The sequence below is a fragment of the Stigmatopora argus genome, chromosome 17 (genome assembly GCF_051989625.1).
Source record: "Stigmatopora argus isolate UIUO_Sarg chromosome 17, RoL_Sarg_1.0, whole genome shotgun sequence".
Lineage (NCBI taxonomy): Eukaryota > Metazoa > Chordata > Actinopteri > Syngnathiformes > Syngnathidae > Stigmatopora > Stigmatopora argus.
Window position 1 is genome coordinate 12,857,730 of NC_135403.1, and position 20,012 is coordinate 12,877,741.

At 45.0% G+C, this 20,012-nt stretch overlaps 1 protein-coding gene across 6 annotated transcripts in view; it reads left to right on the forward strand.

Annotated features, from left to right (window-relative positions):
- drosha (drosha ribonuclease III) overlaps window positions 1-20,012 on the forward strand; it is a 76,777-nt gene that overhangs the window by 17,509 nt on the left and 39,256 nt on the right. For all 6 annotated transcript variants that reach the window (XM_077623735.1, XM_077623730.1, XM_077623729.1 and 3 more), the window contains exons 17-22: window positions 2,349-2,456; window positions 8,426-8,564; window positions 8,639-8,699; window positions 10,036-10,095; window positions 13,229-13,328; window positions 15,035-15,137. In XM_077623735.1, coding sequence (XP_077479861.1) covers window positions 2,349-2,456; window positions 8,426-8,564; window positions 8,639-8,699; window positions 10,036-10,095; window positions 13,229-13,328; window positions 15,035-15,137 — 571 coding nt within the window. The remainder of the gene's footprint in view (window positions 1-2,348; window positions 2,457-8,425; window positions 8,565-8,638; window positions 8,700-10,035; window positions 10,096-13,228; window positions 13,329-15,034; window positions 15,138-20,012) is intronic.

A 20,012-nucleotide genomic window follows, 5' to 3' on the forward strand; every position in this document is an offset into this window, starting at 1 on the left:
TTCAATTGGAATTTGACAATATTCCCACTCAAAATGAATTGGATAGAGAAAATGAGTAAAGATTTTAATTTAAAAAAAATCCCCTCCAATATTTCCTAATTTAATATCGAAAAATGTGAGAAACGGAAAATGTATGCAAAATAGCTTTTTATCTTTTTGTCTTCAATTAAAATAGAAAAAAATAGAAATAATGCAAATACTCTTTTGTAAAAGTGAAAAATATAACAGAAATTATACTATTAAATTGAAAAAAAAATCACCTTTTAAAAATTTAAAATAAATTCTAAAGTTTACACATCAAAACCCACACCCAATTTTTCCCCCTTTTCCAAGTCCAAACAGATTGGCCAGATTGGAGCCGCCATTAATGGCAGCCATAAAACAAGTTACACTTCTCCAAATCCTATTTTTCCCCCCAAAACGTGAATGTGACTAGTGGCATCTGCTAAATAATGCAAGCGCCAATCCCTGAGAGGAAAGAAGCTGCGAGCCGGGGTTCAGCCGTTCTCGCCGTTACCGCGCGTTGCATCAGCGCAGCGCTCGATACACCCGCGTCCAAAGCCCAATAACCCAACTCACGACCTTTTTTTCGCCTTTTACCCATTCGCCGCTATAGACGTCGAATTTATTTCAACTAAAAAAGATCGCCATTTAATCATCGGCTTTCCCAAAAGTTCATTTTCTGCCGGCCTTCCATCGGACTTCCACTTTCGATCAGCTCGTTGAAACTCACAGCGGAAGGCTATAAAAAAAAAATCCGGCGATTGGACGTCTATGGCCCCAACGGTTAATTGGCTCTTTAACCGTGTCAGGGAAGGATGTCAGCCCGACCCTCCCCCAGCCCCCCCGTCGATCGCCCCCGGTTTTCCTCGTCAACACCTCTCGGCGCCGGCGGACCGCCGCGGTCGCCCTGTGGCGCTAATTAGAACACGGACTCTCGAGCTGGAGGTTAATGTTGGGAAAAGCGCCTTTGCCGCCTCCCGTCTGGCGGCCGACTCGCGGGGAACCGCCGCTAATGACCCTGCCGACAACTTTGGGCGGGTGCGGCGACGCCGCAGACCGTTATTTTGATCGGCCATTCATTCGTCTTGCGCTTCACGTCCGGTTGTTGCCGTTTATTGGGCAAAGTATCGTACCTGAAAATTGAATTGAATTGAATGCTTTCATTGCCATTATACAAGTACGGGGTGTTCCAAAATGTTTGACCCTATTTCATAGGCCAATCGTTTTGAGAATTTTCGTTGGAATGACCTCAAATTTTCTACTAACGTTTCAAGATTTTGCGTGGAACGTTTGGCATTTCTATCTTTTCGGGTTAAGAGATGAAATTAGAGTATGCTCGGACTCAGTCACCCAAGACGGTGCCTTCTTCACAAATTTTGCAACAAGTTTAAGCAAGGTATTTCCTTGAAATTATTGCTGCCAAGTCCTAATTTGTTTTGTAGTCGGTGCTTTCTTTGCAAAATTTGTGAAGCAGTCACGCTGGACTGTCTTGGGCGACTGAGTCCGAGTATACTTTTCTTTTGAAGTGAACGGCATTTCTTAACCCGAAAAGATTAAAAATGCCAAAGGTTACACGCAAAAACTTGAAACAAGCTGTGAAAATGTGAAGTCATTCCAACGAAAATTTGCAAAATTACTGGCCTATGAAATGGGGTCAGACATTTTGCAACACCTTGTATAGTGAGATTTAAAGCTTTACCACCAAGTGCACAAATAACAACAACAAACAAACAGACAAATAAATAATCAATCGATAAATAATACATAACAAAAATAATTCATTAATGAATACATAAATAAAGTAGTCAACATAATATTCCTAATAATCATTTGACATCCCAGAATAAGTACTGGTAAAAAATAATAATATTAATACGCAAGCAAGGACTAACTGCTCTTAATATCATATTTTTTTTGTTAACTTTTCTGTCCATTTCAGGTAACGTATTAAAACAACAGTCAGCCGTCCGTCACCCCACAAATGTAAACGTAACGCATTCCCACTGAGCCTGGTGCAAAAGTACCGACGTCAGATGGTCTCGGATTCCGGCGCCCTCCCCCCAAAAGTGAATTTTCCCTCCTGTCCGTCAAAACCCTCCCACTGTTCCGCGACGGGCTTTGTGATTATTTCATCGGCGTGTTGCCTGGCGCCGCTTAATAAATAATGAGCGGCCGATTGATTCGCGGCCGCTACGGTCCGCGGGCTCTCGGCCTTCGCCCCCCGCCAATCTCTTCATCAGACATTCCCCGCCGACACGCTGCCGTCAACTCCTCTTTCATATCAGACGCCATCCCCGCTCAGGTCCCGCGCCGCCTCCTTGAGAATTCTCTTTGTGCTCCCACAGCACGCCATGATGCTGCCCGTCCTCACCCATCACATCCGCTACCACCAGTGCCTGATGCACCTGGATCAGCTGATTGGCTACGTCTTCAAGGAGCGATGCCTCTTGCAGGTGAGGGGCGCTGCCGTTTGGCCATGTTGAGAAGTGCGGCGCCACTTTGTCATGCCGTTGAGCCGGAAAAACAATCGGTTCTGGATTTTGGGCAATGATGCGTCTCTTATTTTGCGGACTATGAATCGCACTAGCAGAGTACGCAACGAAAAGGGCAAAAAAAGTGGATAAAAGTGCAATTTTCAAGCCGTCGAGCCGGAAAAACAATCGGTTCTGGATTTTTGGCAATGATGCGTGCCTTATTTTGCGGACTATAGGTCGCACTAGCAGAGTACGCAACAAAAGGGCAAAAAAAGTGGATAAGAGTGCCATTTTTGGAGGCATTTTTGGAAATTGATCCAAAACCGAGAACAAACATTTGACCTAAATGTAAATGTAAAACAAGTAAGCACCTCCTTTCATAACATATTAACATTTTCATGAAACTATACCCTAAAAAACCCACAACAAGCTGTTGGCCGTCAGAGTGGTGAAAAAAATTCGAGTTTGATTGATTTAATAAGGGACAGACAACACATGTTTATGATAATATTTATATTCATGTTAATGAACATATGTAAATATTTAAGATTGTAGCCGAGAACTAATTTCCATCTTTAGTCCCTTGTGGAGATTGAAGATAAACAATGACACATACTAGACACACACATACGTTGTAGTATAATTTTAGACAGCGTTGTGATGGCAGTTTTGTTGGTCTAACAGCCAGACTTTAAGATGATTGGCCAAGAAGTTCAGAGACAGGAGTTGACGTATGCTAATTGCTATTGACTTCCAGTTATGTGAATGCACTCTTTTTGAAGGGAACTACTACACAGTCACCTCTAGAGCCAGCCCTTGTTGATTTCGGGCTAGTAAAAGAAAATCATTTTTGTTGACCTAATGTTACATACTAAAATTCTGATGAATATTATAGCTGTGCTACACTGATTATCTCCATTTTTTATATTCCACTTTAAAAAAAAAATGTCCCCCTAATTTATAAATTAAAAAATAGCACCATAAAAAGCAGTCAACCTCCTTTGCATAACTTTCAAATCAAGTATTTTCCTCTCGAACTCTAAAGTCCAGGTCATTACAGATCACTCCGCCGGCCAAGTTCAATTTAACTGCGCAGCTCGAGTAAAAAAAATAAAATAAAAAAATATATCCCACCTTGAAAGCCATTTTCTCTTCGGTCCGCACGCTCTGAATCTGTATTTCGACTCGGGCGGCGCGGGACAGCCGAAAGCACGGAGCCATGTGACACCAGCGTGACACCGCTGTATTATTTAAAGGCTGCCATGGTTAATAAGTGCAAGCAGACAAAGCCCGGCGCGGCGGTTTGAGGCTAGCGGGGAAATCCGGAGGCGGCCGACTCCTCATTATTCGGGCCGAAACAGTTCGGGGCGACCGCAGTTTTCGCGGGAGGGAGTCACTTAAGGTAACCCACCACGGTCACGTCTTCGCCGGATCTTCCGTGACTTGAGCTGACAACACGGACCCGCCAAACGCCATTTCTGCCCGTCAAGGCCCGAAGGTGCGAACCGACCCCCCCTCCAAATCAAACACCCCAGGCCCGGAGGTGCGAACCCCCCCTTAATTCAAAACCACTCCCGGCCAGATCGGAGAGGCGCCGGAAACGCCGCGGGTGCCGTTTTGATGGTTAAAAAACACACCTCGCCTCGGCGTCGGCGGCGAAGGAAAGCCGTCCGGCGCCGTCGCCTCCCTCCGCGTTGGGGAATTTGCCGATATTGATCGGCCATTTGTCAAACCCGCCGCCACGAGCTGTCATAATGAGCGTCGGAGAGGAAACGGCGGCGGGCCGAGAGGCTCGCCGTCGGCTGACAAGAGCTCCTCGGGAGACTGACATCACTTCCTCTCTCCGGGGATCGCTGACAGTTTGCGGGCTTAAAGTTGAGGGATGCGGAGTTGGCTATAAATAATGACGAAATGTGAGACGGGACTCGGGCAATTGTAAATTGACACCCACAGATAGTCCTGTCATTTGCAGTCGAGCAGAATTGATGCGGGGTGAAATATTTCCCTGCAAAATACAGCTCTTCTGAGTTTCACCAACATTTGGTGGAAACTCTTTTTAAAGGAAAAAAAAATTCATACGGTAAGATTAGATCCAAGGAATTGTAAACAAGTGTTTTCAAATCTAACATACCCAAACAAAAGCCATATCTAGATAGATATGCATGTACAATTTCGAAGCCCCGGTACTGAACACGGGTGAACTAATTGGCGAACTTGCTAAAAATAATTTCCCCCACAGTAGGAACGCCGCCCCCCCATAGCCCCGCCTCCCCAACGCCGAGACTATTGTATTTGTCTCTCATTAAACCTTGCTCAAGCAGGCTAATCATTATTTGAATGGCCTACATTAGCCAAATGTAGCGCCGAGCCTGCGTTCAAATCAAACCTCAATTAATAATTCAACGTTCCAGCTGAATCATTTCCACAAACCGCACGACCCAATGGCTTTTCTTTTTCGTTTTAATATCGAAATACAGTAATTGCAAACTCGCTGGCTGGCATTGATGGACGAAGCGGATTTGCTTTTAAAAATGAAACATTTTTACTATCGTAACTTTGGCATATTACGACGACTGCCGTAACCGCTAATAATACTTTATAAATTCGGGATTGCACTCGTAACAAGATCACTTCAATTAAAGCCGCAAACCATACATTTCCCTGTCAGACCCTAATCTGCCCTACCTTCCCTCTCCTCTCCCGTCGATTGTCACCTAACTTGAGTTATTAGTGTCGAATTTAACAACTACAAACGGGTCAAACGACCCGTTCAGACTCTAATCCGTCCTGTCGCCCCTCCTTTGTAGCCTGAATTGGGTTATCCCATTATCAGAGTGGTTTGAAGCCCCTCTGATGTCCCTGTTAAACATTTACCATGTAAAAACTCAGTGGCGCATCGGTTATCGCCATCCTTAATCCCCGCCCACCCCCTGCCGGCCCGCCACCCGCTCTCGACTTCGGGCTTCACGCTGGCACGGCGTGAGGCGTCCCAAAACATCTCAATAATTCAGCCGTACAAGTCCTCTGTTATGAAAAGCAAGAACATGACTATTTTATTTGTCGTCTCGTTGGCCCCGCTTTGCATTTTACCGCATCCCGCGTCTCTAAGTGATAAATAGCGTTTGACGCGAAGCCGGACGGCGTGCGGTCGCCGCGGCCACGATGGTGCCGCCCCACCCTCACGGTCACAGAAATGTGCATTCTGTTACCCCGAAGGATTAAATAATTCATAGGCGTGTCATATCGGTATTGCTAATGCGGACTCGTATGTAATTCTCTGTGTTGTTAAGTAATGTGACTCGTCAGGCAATGTAGTAGAAGTCGTGTAATATTGTGATAACGAGCACGCTTTTATACAAAGTCCATCTATCGTCGTTGGTCTGTTTTTTTTAAATCTTGTAGTATTGTGCATCAGTAAAATGTTATCCTGAACTTTTTCAATGTTCTAAACATTATTAGATTAGATAACTTTATTCATCCCGTATTTGGGAAATTTTACTGTCACAGTAGCAAGAGGGTGAGAATACAGACACAGAAAAATACATTTTAGACGTAAATAAATAGGTAATAAATAAGTTAATAAATAAATAAGTATAATAATTTAAATAAATAAGTATAATAATTTAAATAAATAAGTATAATAATTTAAATAAATAAGTATAATAATTTAAACAAATAAGTATAATAATTTAAATAAATAAGTATAATAATTTGAATAAATAAGTAATAATTTGAATAAATAAGTATAATAATTTGAATAAATAAATAAGTATAATATTTAAATAAATAAATACGGATAATAATTTAAATAAATAAATAATTATGCTTTCCTCTAGGATGCCCATGATACAATCCGTAGACATTTGCTTTCCATTTTCTGAGTTGCCAACTTTTCGGGAATTCGGAGTTTACCCGGGCAAGTAACGCAAATTCCGGAACTCTAAACGACTTCCCTAAACTCTAAAAAAAATTGTCACTTAATTTTATTTTTGTAGAGACCATTTCAGAAAAGTACCAAATGCCTCGAATTTGACACTTTCGCTACAGCTTCCGCCATCTTGACTCAACTGCAGTGTAAACCGGATTAATTCGGTAACACGAGATTGCGAATCATCCGAGTTACGAGTTCTAACAAATGATTCGTCTTGTGCGACTTCAGATTCGGAATAGATTCCTTAGGTACCCTCTATCGATTTAACATTTTCTTTTCGTTTTTTTCACAAGGGAAGTCTTATTAAGGCTGACTAAACCACCAGTCTTTTGTTTCCAAACCAATTCCATCATTTCTGGGGTTGTTCTAAAGGAAGTAGGAGTATTACATAGCACCGACAAGTCTTATCAATGTGCCTGCTCGGGTTAAGCCCAAAATGGATGGCAATTTGGATGAAACTTCTCATAAGAAACCCAGAATGTGAATGTTAAAAACGGCCATAAACGCCATCTGTCCAAAATATTTATTGACTGGCAAAACGAGCCGTCCACTTTGCACCCCGATTCAATTGACCGCAACACGCGTCGGCGTTCTCCTGGTCCTCAAGTGCGAACGAGCCGCCACGTTAGCGCCACGACTGATGTGTTTTCCTTCTGTGAAGCCCTGACACGTCTTCAACTTGGAAAGAAAAGAGCGGCAACAAAAAACCCAGCAACTCTCTCCTTGTTTTATTTGCTTTTTATCCAACTGTCAACACGGCGCCCGGCGCCAAACAAAGCGGCGCTGGGAAGAAAAAAAAGGAGAACAAAAAGTCCAATCGCTTGAATTATTTGTCGCGTGTTCACAGCTTGAAAGCAGAAGGCCTCTTTGGCGGCGCTAAATATTGAAGAGCTGGCGTTAGCGTTTTACATATACATCTCATTGGAGCTTGAAATTGATTTCCACTTGTCTGAAAGGAGCAATGCAGCTGCGAGGTTTATTTTGGCGGCGGGGGTTGCGCTAGCTCGCTAGTTAGCCTAACATAAGATTGACAAATGCTCGTTACGCCGTTTTCCCTTTACCCAAGGGTGCCAGACTCGGGTTGGTTCGCGGGCCGCTTTAACGTCAACTTGATTTCACGTGGGCCGGACCATTTTAGATATAATATTTAGATTTTTTAAAATAAATTGATTCAAAGAACTGGATTAAAAGCCCTGAATATTCAGTTTTTATAGATCTAAAACAATGTTTATTTTAGCTTGTTTTAAAATATATTTTTAGATTTTACAAAATGATTTTTGAACTAAAAACACAGAAAAAATGGATTAAAAAATGACAATTATTGATTTAAAAAAATCAGGAAATTTAATATACATCTATACTCTTCATTTTAATTTGATCCTAAAACAGTAATTCGGCACTCATGATTTACTTTCCCAGGCCACACAAAATGATGCCGCGGGCCAGATTTGGCCCCCGGGACCCCACTTTGACGCGTGCTTTACGCCTTCCAGGCACCGCCGAATGCTGATCACTTTGTCGATGTCGTTTTAGCTAAAAAAAGGAATAGCCTGGTGTCAGTTTCGGGGGGTCCAATCCGTTGGGACTGGGAGGGGCGACTTTGAAACTAATGGTTTGTGACAGCTGTGTTATTCCAAATGAGTGGCCCGATTTCATACTTTTGCATCTTTGTTTACTTCAATAAACCCAAAATACGGTGACTAAATTTTTCGACCCGGTCTTTAGTCCTTAGCAAACACCCCCAAAGTTTGTCATTACTTTAAATTATGATTCTTCTTCAAAAGGCAACTCACGGTGACTCAAACCTCAATTTTTTTTCTTCGTCGGCGTCCTTTCCACACACGGCGCATACCGCCACGGTTTCCGTAGTACCGACTCTTCATCTTTTGTCTCCCTCACCAAATGGACTTCCAGCAAAGTACTCTAAGAATGTTCTGGAAAGGTTCTCATTAATTTGTACTCCTGCAGTGTCGAAACAAAACAAAACTGTAGCATCACATTGTCTTTTTCATCCTAGCTCGCCATGACTCACCCCAGTCACCATCTCAACTTCGGGATGAACCCCGACCACGCCCGCAACTCCCTGTCCAACTGCGGCATCCGTCAACCCAAATACGGCGACAGAAAGGTTCACCACATGTACATGCGAAAGAAAGGTCAGTCTCTTTTTCTCACTCGGCGGTGCCCGTTGAGCAAAAATGGCCACCCTGACATTTTTCTCCCCTTGAAGGAATCAACACTTTGATTAACATCATGTCCCGCCTGGGCCAAGATGACCCGTCCCCCTCCAGGTAGGCCGCCCGCCGACACGGCAAACGCCGGCGCTATCGCTAACCCGCGGGAGCAATCGAATCCGGCGGCCTCGTGATTAAGATTCCCAGCGGGCCCGCCGAGAGGAAAATTAACTCGTGAACGCGGAGGGGCGGGAGTTCTGCGGGCCAATCAGACCAGCTCGTTGGAAAACAATGCCGGCCTCCGACGAGGAAGCTCGGGTTTTTATCGTGGCCGCTCAGGAGACAGATTAAACCAGATTAAACTTTTACTGGACTTGACTTTAGGAACATTTGATGGAAAACAGTTCATTGCGAAGATGCCAAAGGGAAAGTCCTGAGTTTGTTTGCTTTCTGACCAAAACGCAACGTGTGTTTTTTGGCTTTGGTGCGGTTCCCGTTCACAATTTTGGCTAGCGTGTTTATAGACGACGCCCTCAAAACACTAAGAAGTAAACATTGAAGTGGAAGTTTCTGAGGGAAGGGTTTACATACCTACCAACCTCGGCCAATTGCTACCTTTATTAATGATTGCAATTCCTCTTATTAAGCGTACAAATGCAACATATTTACTCACGTAGGCCGGACTTAAAAGTCTCAAATTTTCTCCAAATTAGACAGAGTGCCCAATCAGTATGCACTAAATTCAAGATTCTGTAGATGTCGTTGACTGCTTGACTGTCAAAGTACATTGCTTGCTGACGCGCTATATTTATATAGTGAAAAGGCGGAAGTGAATGCGCATATCATGCTCAAAAAATGACAATATTAGCAGTCGAGTATGAGATTTTTGTCTGCTACCAGTGACCAAGTCGATCTGGATTAGAGCCTAAATGTGGAAGAGGAGATCATACTTAAAATAATCGTACAAAAGTTGATATACAATTTGAAATGATAAAAAAACAAAATCTGGGAAAAACCTATAAGTTGACAGGTATTAAATGTGCCTAAATTTACTCATAATTTGAGTCTTAAAAGGGCATTGACTGACTTAAATTGCTGAATTTTGTCGGAGAATAGTTAAGATACTCCAGGAGTTTAAATCTCATTCTACTTGGATAATGACAATAAAACCATTCAATTCAATTTCTGCCAAGTATGGAAAGAAATGAATTTAGCAATCCTTTATATTCCAAGTGTCAAAATGCTAAAAAAAAGGCACGTTTGAGAGAGACTCTTTGTACGGAACAGAATGTGATATCTTGTCAAAAAAGGTGATTTCAGATCCAAAGTGTAACCCTCCGCAATCTCCCCGTCATCCGCCATTATCGCTCAGCGCACAGGCGGAACTATTCCCGTCCGCCGCCACCACATTTGTTCTCCCTGCCGCGTTTGATGGCGTTCCCTCTTTCCCCAGGATCAATCACAACGAGCGCTTGGAGTTCCTGGGCGACGCCGTGGTGGAGTTCCTCACCAGGTGAGAGCCTTCTTCTCCCGCCGCCACGCCTGATAGACGCCTGCGCTAATTGAAGTCGAGCGCCGTTCCGTCAGCCTCGCCCCCCAACCACTTCACTCCCTCTTCCCTCTCATCGTCTCCGTCTTCGGGTGTCTGTCACGAGTCTTGGCCGCGCTTTCCGCGTGCGGGAGACAGCGATTTCCTGGTAATTGGAAGTGCCGATATAATTCCTAGCTCCCCCTCCGCCGCCCGCCAACCCTTTTTCTTCCCCGCCGGCCCGAGAGCTGTCACCGCAACTCGCAATTAGCCGTCCACAACGCTCGGCGGGTTATCGACCGCCAGGCACGCGGCCGGCCGCCGCTGCCCGCCACTTAGCCCGGCCCGCGGCTAATTATACGTCGCTATTATTAATCGAGCGCGCCGCCTACGAAGGGAACCGCCCACCGTCGCCGTGACCCTTCCTCACGTGGATTCGACCGATGGCTCGGAGGGGTCTCGCGGTCAAATTAGCAGGGGGAGGTTTCTGAACATGAGTTGCGGGGGGAAAAAAGTTTTTCGTTTGGATTTGCCAACCTGCCACGAGGACAATCAAGAGGTAGGACTCAGCCAACCCGCTGGCTGATCAATGTGATGAGATTGGTGTCGATTCAAGCCGGCGTTCGGTAAAATCGTGTGCGGTTGTTTGGTCGCTGGTCTTTTGGTCGCCCCGACCGCGACAACGGGCGACCAAAAGACCGACAACCAAAAGACCGGCGACAAAACAAGGTAAAACAAGATGGTCTACACATCAATAAAAGCCAACAATGGCCATGAGCAGTTTCACTGAGCCGACGTGTGAGTGTATAAGAGTTTGTATGTACATGCATTGTCCCTTTAAGAAGCTACGTCAGTCAGGGTATTAGCAAGTTCTCCAACAAAAAACAAAAGTCCGGGAAGTTTGGAGCATTTCTTTAGCCTAATAATTACTAGGGCATTAAGTATGACTAAATAGTAATTTTTAACACAGATTGTGAAAAATATATTAACTTCCACCCAGTTCTAAAGCTAAAATTACACTGGTAGTGTTTTCAGGCCCACCGAATTTCCTATTGAATCGAAATCCGAAGGACCAGACGGCAGAAAATTCCAGTGTTTTACTGGAAGCGAAACAATTGTTGCCAGTCTTTAGTGGCCTCTTCTCTTCAAGTATTGCAGTCAAAATGCACCTCCTTCCCAAAACCCGGTTCTCAAGAGTGACAAGAGTGAATCCAGTATGAGCCTCCATTGACTTTGAAGCAGAAGGAAAACTATCATTTTCCTCGACCCAAAAACCCTCTTGAAATTCAAGATGATTTACTTTCCGCCTCCTTCCCAGAAACCTTGGCTTCTGTTCCTAAAATGACCACCGACATAACCGATTCCAATCGTCTGGAAATGGCGTCATCCCATCTGGGATTTCTAAAGGACATCCCTACACCCGACCCCTCTGAAGGTCAATTCTGCTTTGTCTGGGTGATCTTCGCCCTGACCTTCTGCGACAAGATTAACTGACCGTTTGGTTTTTGCGCAAGCGGCGAAAAATCCCCACCCGGAAACATCCTGTCTCAATCCTGGCTCGAGCGCAAATTAAAAACCAAACGCAGCCGTTCGCGAGACGACAAAAGATGGCCCGGCGCATCTCGTCTCGGATTGTTAGCGCCGGATGAGACTGACTTCTGGCTCTCTGAATTATTTATCAGCCTCTTGTCCAGTTAAACGGCTACACGGGATCCGAACCAAATGCTCGCCGCCCCTCCCGCGGAGGCCATCTGAGCCGCCGTCCAGCCGGCAGAACGGAGGCGGGCCCGTGTGGCGCCGCTTCGGCTGCCAGGAGCGGTCCATCCGAAGGACCTTTTTCAAAGCAGACCATGTCCAATAAATAAGTCCTCTCTCGCAATATTTGCGATTAAATATTTCAGTCAATATTTCTACCCGGTTAAGTTCAGTCACCATCTTGGACCAGTTCCCCCGAAGATTCTGGGTCCGGCTCGCTCTTTTATCGGAGCAATTTTGAAGAAGCTGGCAAGAAATCTCTTGGCGGGAGCTTTTAACGTCCCGCTGTCATGTTTTTTTTCTTCTTATACACACAAACTAATTCAATTCATATTACACAAAATTCTAGACTCATTTCTCAAATCTCACACAAAGCCTCAACTATTGAACATTTGCAATAAAACTCAATTTTTTGGAACCGTCTCCCTCTGCATAGTTGAAACCAAAGGCGCGAAGTTGGGTTGAATATTTGTTTCAATTAAAGTTAACTTTATATTCATTACATCGGCTTTGTTTCCCATTCCAGCGCAAATTTAGGCGACGGGAGGAAGGCCACCTGCGTTCCCGTCCCGCCGTCGATCACAAACGGCTAAATGAAACTTAATCTGGAAATCGGATGAAATCGAATGACACGCCGCCGGTTGGGCCCGCGTCGCCCGGTAATGAAAATGGAAGCGACTCGTCCCGGGAGCCAGCTGCGGCGTGCGGGAGAGCCACGAGCCAACTCAAAAATGGGGTGGAAATTGGAGAAACGAATCATTGGGGAGAGTCGCTCACTGGTCCACCTTGAAATGACGCCAGACATTCTTGTCCCCGTTGTGTATTCCGATAGAAAATGTGAGGTTGTGGCGGGACACACCCGTGTTGAAATGTCCTGAAAAAAACGGAATGCAATAATAGTCGATTAACAGAGTTGGCTGCCGTAGAAAATCATCAAAATTGATTTGAAAAGGCGATTTTTCAACCGTTTTTAGCTTCAACAAAGTCTGAAAACAATTCTTAAAATGGTTCTTTCTTATATTGATAACTGACTAGTTGATTTATCTGCTTTATAAAGGGGCGGGATTTAAAATTCGAGAGATGATGACGATAAAAGTCAGGCATTTTCAAGAACGTCTGCCAACTCTCCCTGTCCAAATGCATTGGAGGTCTACACGTCATAGACTTAATTGGAGTCCATCTTGCCCAAACGAAGAACACATTTTATTTATCAACTCTTTGGTTGGCAATGTATCTACAAATTGAACCACTACTTGTGATCAAGTCACATAACATGAACACAGCTACAAAATTTGAACGTCTATCACTGTCAATTCCACTGAATGAATTCACTCAAAGTCTTGTCTATTTTTTTTCCTGACAGCGTGCACTTGTACTACCTTTTCCCCGCTTTGGAAGAAGGCGGATTGGCCACCTACAGAACCGCCATCGTACAGAATCAACACCTAGCCATGCTAGCTAAGGTAAGATTCCTTCACTGGAATTCTGTCCAACTGCCAATCCCGCCCCCTATTTTTTTGCCCTTCTCGGTTAAAAGTGGTGCCGTATATTCTTGCATATACGCTGTATATGTCGCTGCAAAAAATGATGAATGAATCCAGGGTACGGCTTATATGCGCACAAATTAGACTTGACATGCACAAACAACGCCATAACGCAAGACAATGCGGCCAGCCGATACGGTCATTTATTTTAAAATAGAGAAGAGATAAACAGATAAAATGCCTAACAAAATGTATTCTGACATCTATGAATGAAATTCAAGAAAAAAATAAACCGTATATTCCATAAAACTTACTTGTGCCTGCCATTGCTCGCTCAGGGCGCCGCAATCTTTCCTAGAAATGACAAACTAGACCGCTACGGACACACTTCCTGGTCGTACTGGTCACGTGACATCCTTTTTGAATTTTTCTACGTGCAGGCAACACCCTTTGGAAATGTCAAATTATAAATCCATTTATACAGTATCTCAGAAATAGCACGTCCGATGACCTTTCTTAAGATTTTCCCTTCAAAGTAACACATTTGTACTCCCAATTAAAACCACAAATATAGAGGTGAAAATTTTGAATCAGGGGGCGTCTTATACGAGAGAAATTGTAAAATTCAACCATTTTAAGGCAATTTTAAGAGTACGGCTTATACACAGAGGCGGCTAATATGCGAGAAAATATGGTACTTTAGCCGGGATGGACCGGTCCCAACCGGCCCCTCGCGGGTCTCCAGGAAATAACCGCAGGCTTCAAACCCCGGTGACCGACCTCGGCCGGGTTTCACGGCGCCACTCGCCAGCAAAAGTATGCGACGGTGCGGGAAAAGCAATTAAAAATTCGCATCTTTCATGTCGCTCCCCGCTGAATACAAAGGCGCATTAGCGCCGCGTAGCCATCGGCCCCGAGTCGTCGCCACCGCCAAGTTGTTCCGCCGTCTGCTCCGGAAAGTTTGCCGTTATCTCGAGGAAAAAAAAAATGCTTTCGTAAAAGCGGAGCTTCGCAATCGGCACGGAGGACTTTCAAGTAGGCAGTTGGAGCGTTTGTGTCGCAGGGGGGTGGCGTACCCCCCGAAGGTTCGCCGTCGTCATCGAGTGCCGCAATGTCCGCCTGCTTTGGATGCACTTTAGAGTTGTGACAACAAACGGATTGGTTAACATACCAGCGGAATTAATCCATCGACCAATCCTCGTTCGATATAATCCGCGCCAGTAATTCATCGATTTTCCGGGAATCGGCTAACGGCAGCTTGGGAATTGGTCATTTGAGGCTTGGTTTTGTTTTCTTTTAAAAAAAAGAATGCTAACAAAACAGAGGAGGAAGTAGCAGCGGGACCCACTTCAAAATAAAAGCTTTACCAGCACGAGGATAAAACTAAACAACTCGATTAAAAGTCTTTGAATGTGTTTACCTTTAGTAGAAGTCCAATCTGAATTTGATTTTTGATCAACAAAAAAATAAGTTTCCTTTTACCTGTTAGAAACCATTTCATTTTTTCCTTTTGAAATTGCCTTAAATACAATTTTTGCACGAAATCACAAGCTGTGACTCACATTAAAGATTCCCGACTTTACAGTGAATGAGTACTAGTTGGAAAAAAATAACCTGCTTGTACCGCCGCTTCCTATTTTTAGTTTTTTGTTTTTGCCTAACCGAGCTTGTAATCATTTTTCCAGAAACTGGAGTTGGATCGCTTCATGCTTTACGCTCACGGGCCGGACTTGTGTCGGGAGTCGGACCTGCGGCACGCCATGGCGAACTGCTTCGAGGCCCTCATTGGTGAGTGCTAGCTCCACAATTTTTTAATGTTTTGAGACTAAAGTACGAATCCAAAAATGATTGTTTTTTAACTGTAGGACCTCGGTTTTCTTCAAAAATTGTTGCAGATGCACAGAACATTTGTTCGATATATTGACAGACGTGACTGGTAGATATGCTAGCTAGCTGTAAGAAAACTGCACCAAAAAGTTAGTTAATAGCTGCCATCGGAAATTTTTATATCAACCGATCCTTTAGAAAATGTTGATGAAAACTGATGGTAAGTTTAGCCCACACATCTCCTTTTCCAACAGCTCAAATAACACTTTTGCAAACATTCCTAATGAGTCACGAGTAAAAAAATAAAATAAAAAAGACACCTCCAAATATTGGCTGAGCAACAGAAATGGTTTCTTGCCTCAACACTCATCTTTCACTTCCTAATTCAACACACGGTGACCCCAAAAATATATCAAATGGTCCTTTTCGGGTTGCAAAACGATTTGACAAACCATCTCAATTGCTTTTAGCCCTTGTCTTCGTGACCAATCTTTGTTCTATCTCGTTCCTCTAAAACCTCACTTCCGTCGAGCCATTAAGATGGTTATCGTCGCTCGGTACCTTGCGCCATTGACCCGGAAAGACGGCTCCGCCCGCGGCCCGGCGGGCGACCTCCGATTGCCCCCGTGCCAAGGCGGTCCTCGGCGAGCTAATCCCGAGGTCTCGAGAGCTGCGGCGTCTGCAGCTTTTTCTTATCTTATCTCCATCCCGATTTCCGGGCTCGGCGCCGGCTTTCAAGAAATCTTATTCTTCCCACTCCTCCTCTTCTTCTTTGCGGAAAGCGCTGACTGGCACACGGCGGCCCCCCGTCGGCCCCGGGGCCCGCGCACTTGTCACAGCTTCATTATCGGCGGAGACAAAGTGGTAATCTATTCCGTCCCGTGGCTGTCGGCGGCGAAACGCCAGGCTGGAAGCCTCCTCCCTTTCATCCCCGCCACTTCTCCAATTTCAACTTAATAAAAGTGATGAATAAACACGGGCTTCTGAGGGAACCTGCGAAACGGAAAAGTGCTGTCAGAGACACGCTGCCAAACAAGGCGGGCGCACCCGGAAAAAAACAGCAGACGCAAAGAAAAGTGGCGCTCCTTTGAGGGCGTCACGTTCTCATCTGATGTCGCCTCCTTTCTCTGCCGGGGACTTTTTTGTCATCTTCATTTCAGTTTTGGCTCTCAAACGCCGGCTTCAAGACCTTATTAGCGAGCCGTCTCCGACTTTCTCCGCTTGTCTTTTGAGCTCTCTTCTTTTTTGCCACGCTCTCATCTCGACTTCGGCTGTTATTAGCCGGGAGACGTGCCACGCGGCCATGAGTCATCCTGTAGAAGTTGAACCCCCCCCCAGACGCCCCACCAATAATAAATAAATAAGTTTTTCCCCAACCGAGAGTTGGCAAGCCGACAAGTCTCTCCGCGCAAGATGAGCACCCTGCGTTATTTACTTTCCGAGATAACGGAATTCGGTTTTTAATAGTGGAAGGAAGTGCATCAGCATCGGTACTACTTGGTGGATTACTCCGAACCAGGACACGATCTTGCAGGAATCGCTAAGATGAAGTCAAGAGCAAGGCTTTTGGAAGAACTGAAACAAAACCCAAGACTCAGATGGAGTTTTAGGGGAAGGAAGTCCAAGGCCATACCGAGAGGCTGAAATAAAAATCACTGAGATGAAGTCAAGATTGGGACTTTTGAAGGTCTGGACCAAAACCGAGAAAGAAGTAAAGGAATCCAGTCCAAGGCGAGAAATCACTGAGATGAAGTCTAAATCCCGACTTTATGAAGTCAAGATCCAAGCCAGATCGAGAGACTGAGTCTTTGGGGGCTTAAATCCAAGAGCCGTCCAACACGTCGAGAGCAAGACTTTTGGCAGTCAAGACTGAGGCTGAAACTGAAATAAGACCAGCAATGAGACCAAGTCTTTTGGGAATCAATTGCAAGACCAAACATAATAAAAATGGAATTACTGGGATAATGTCAAGATGAAGACTTTGGGAGTCAATATCAAGAATGAGAGTGAGGACTTTGGCAGACCAGATCTGTGAGATAAAAGGATGTTCAAGACCAAGACTGAAACGGGACCAACATAAAAACCGAGACAAGACCAAGTCTTCAATCTAGCCCTTTCAAAATCTGCTTTCCCCCAAGATCCTCCTCTAAAATCCTAGTCTATTCCTTCTCACCTCCATTGAAAAATCCACCTTCGCGCCGGCGAATACCCGGCATCAAACCGCCAAGTCTCGTAGCGAGGTCCAGGCCCGAATCTGAATTCAACTCCACATCTTCGGCGCAACTCTTAATCGCCCAATTGATCCGTCAAAGCCGACCCGGTCGGCGGCACGTACGTGCGGAATGAGCAAAGCGGCCGGCCCGGCCCGTACGCTACCCGCGCTCATAACATCGGGAGCGGTGCCGCCGGCTCCGTTCCGCCTGTTTTTTGACCTTTGTTTTATTTGTTTCTCCGCGGCGGTGACCGCTGAACCCGGGCTGCTCGGCAAGTGGCGGATAATCCGCCGCCGCCGCCGGCTCGGGAGATAGACGGCGGGCCGAGGCGGCTGCAGCGAGGAACGGAAAAGCCGAGACGCCATCTGCAATGCAAATGGCTGCCCCGCAACCCTGAATAATTCAAAGCGGCGAATGGAAATCTTGCTTTCCTGATCCGCCGTCATTAACTTCTGGCGGAGCGGGCCATTCTCATTCGGACCTCTTTTGGCCCGTTCTGAGCCGCCCCGCTTTGGTCTCGGCCCACGGTCTGGCTTCTCGAGTCCCAGGTTTCTGATAAAGCGCCGCCGCCGCTTCCTTCGGAGTGAAAGGAACGGCGTCAGAAGACGAAGAAAAGAGACCCTCAGTGTTTTTTCCGGCCCTAATTTCCTTGTACAGTTGATCTGCGGATTAAACGCCGCCGGCAGCCGTGGGGGATACAGATGGTGAACCTTTTGTCAGGCCTCTCTCTAAGCTCTTCCTATTAAAAGAAGGCAGAGAAAGGATTATCTCCCGCTCGCCGAATATCAGATTCCTCCACAATGCATCCGGCGCCATCGCCGACTCGGCGCCGTTCCTTTTGTTAATTGCGGCAATTGTAGCGCCGGCTCTGTTTTCAACTTCTCCGTCTTTCTTCTTCTTCCTGGCTTGTTTCTCCCGCTTTCCCCAAAAGTAAGACGCTTGATGTTTCCGCCTTTTGTAGCGCAAAAGTTTCTCTCGTGTTTTGTTTTGGGTTTTTCTTTCACCCCCCGTCCGTCTGCTCCTTCAAGCCCGCGTTGAGCTGAGAGGGAGCTTAATATATTATTTGATGGATTAGAGTCTGAGCGTTTTTGAATAATTCATCCCGGGTTATTAACGCCACCGCCAGCCGCCGGTGTTTTGCGCTTTTCACCGGTCACGGAAGGATCTCAGACGTTGGAATTCGGTTTCTGACGGATGCAGACCTTCGTTAGGGGCGGAATTTACCCGCGCGATCTCAACGAACCGGCTGCCCCTCAATTCCAAATCTAGCCATCGTCGGGTCAGTCGCACAGGGGCGCCGGGGAAGAATGAGTTGGGTGTTTAACCCGTGTTTCTGGCTCTAACTGTCACTCCGATAAAAAGACCTTGTGGGTATTAGCCCCGTCCGCGTAACAGCGACTCGGTGTCAAGACTAAGCCGAGGTGAATGGAAGACTGCCGCTATCTCAACTTAAGGAATATTTTCTCTTTCCTGCGAGTGGACTAACGGTTTCTTTCACAAAATTTAAATTGGTACTTTTTTGGTCGGTCCTGGCAGATTTTTAAGCGGGTAATCGCCAAAATACAAATAATAACAATCCCTTTATTCAATTCCGTGTTTTTGTGCATCTCTGTGATCTTTGACCTCATTACACCAAAATATAATCACTTTTTCCGATTCGTATTACAAATATACACTGGAAAAAAAGGCAAACTCAAAAATTACAAAAACGATTTACCTAGTAAAGATTGGCTCAAAATAAGCAAACATATAATGTAAAAAAAATGTTACTTAAAAAGCAAGTACAGTCAAACCTCTACTTACAAATGTCTCTAAGTACGAAAATTTCAGGTTACAATTTTTTTTACATGCAAATGAATACCTTGAGATACGAAAAAGATTCAAGTTACGAAATCCCCCAGAAAGTAAATGCAATCCTTATCCATTATTTTATTTTGAAAACTACTTAGGAAGTTTCCAGCTCCCGAAAAAAAATATGCAACTAATTTTGTAGAGGTACGACTGTATTTTTTTCAAATAAGTATATTTTTGGCTTGTAGCATTAAAAATGATTCAAATAATTCTCCGAATAAGCCAAATGGAAATTATACTTATAAATGTTTTATACCTTTTTAAAGAAGGATGACATACTTTTATCCGAAACTAGACACTTTTAAGACTAATTGTCCCCATTCTTTAATTATCTTGAAAACAAACATCCCTATAGAACCGATCATTTACTATATATCACATGATCCGAATTTATGTAGAAAATTCTCGATCCATTTCCGCATCACTAACATAACAGCCTCCCGAATAAAACCCACGATTACGACACGAGTTTGACACCCTCGCCGTCCAAAGTACCAAATCTAAAAAGACTCCATCCATCAAGAACGAGTACAAGTCAAATCTTAAGCGAAGATGAGAGCCATCGGTTAGAAAACGACGGGGGATGTCCGCGCCGCCATCCAACTTCACAAACCGTTTGGCCCGGTCCCGCAGCCGCTCCAAAATGGAGGCCGCTGCCGTCTTAATTGCCGCGCCGGCTGTCAGCCGCAGCCGCAGCCCGCCGGCCCAAGCGAGACGTTCGCTCGTCTCCGTTTAATGATGGCGCCAACTTGTGCAATTTGTCAGATGGCTC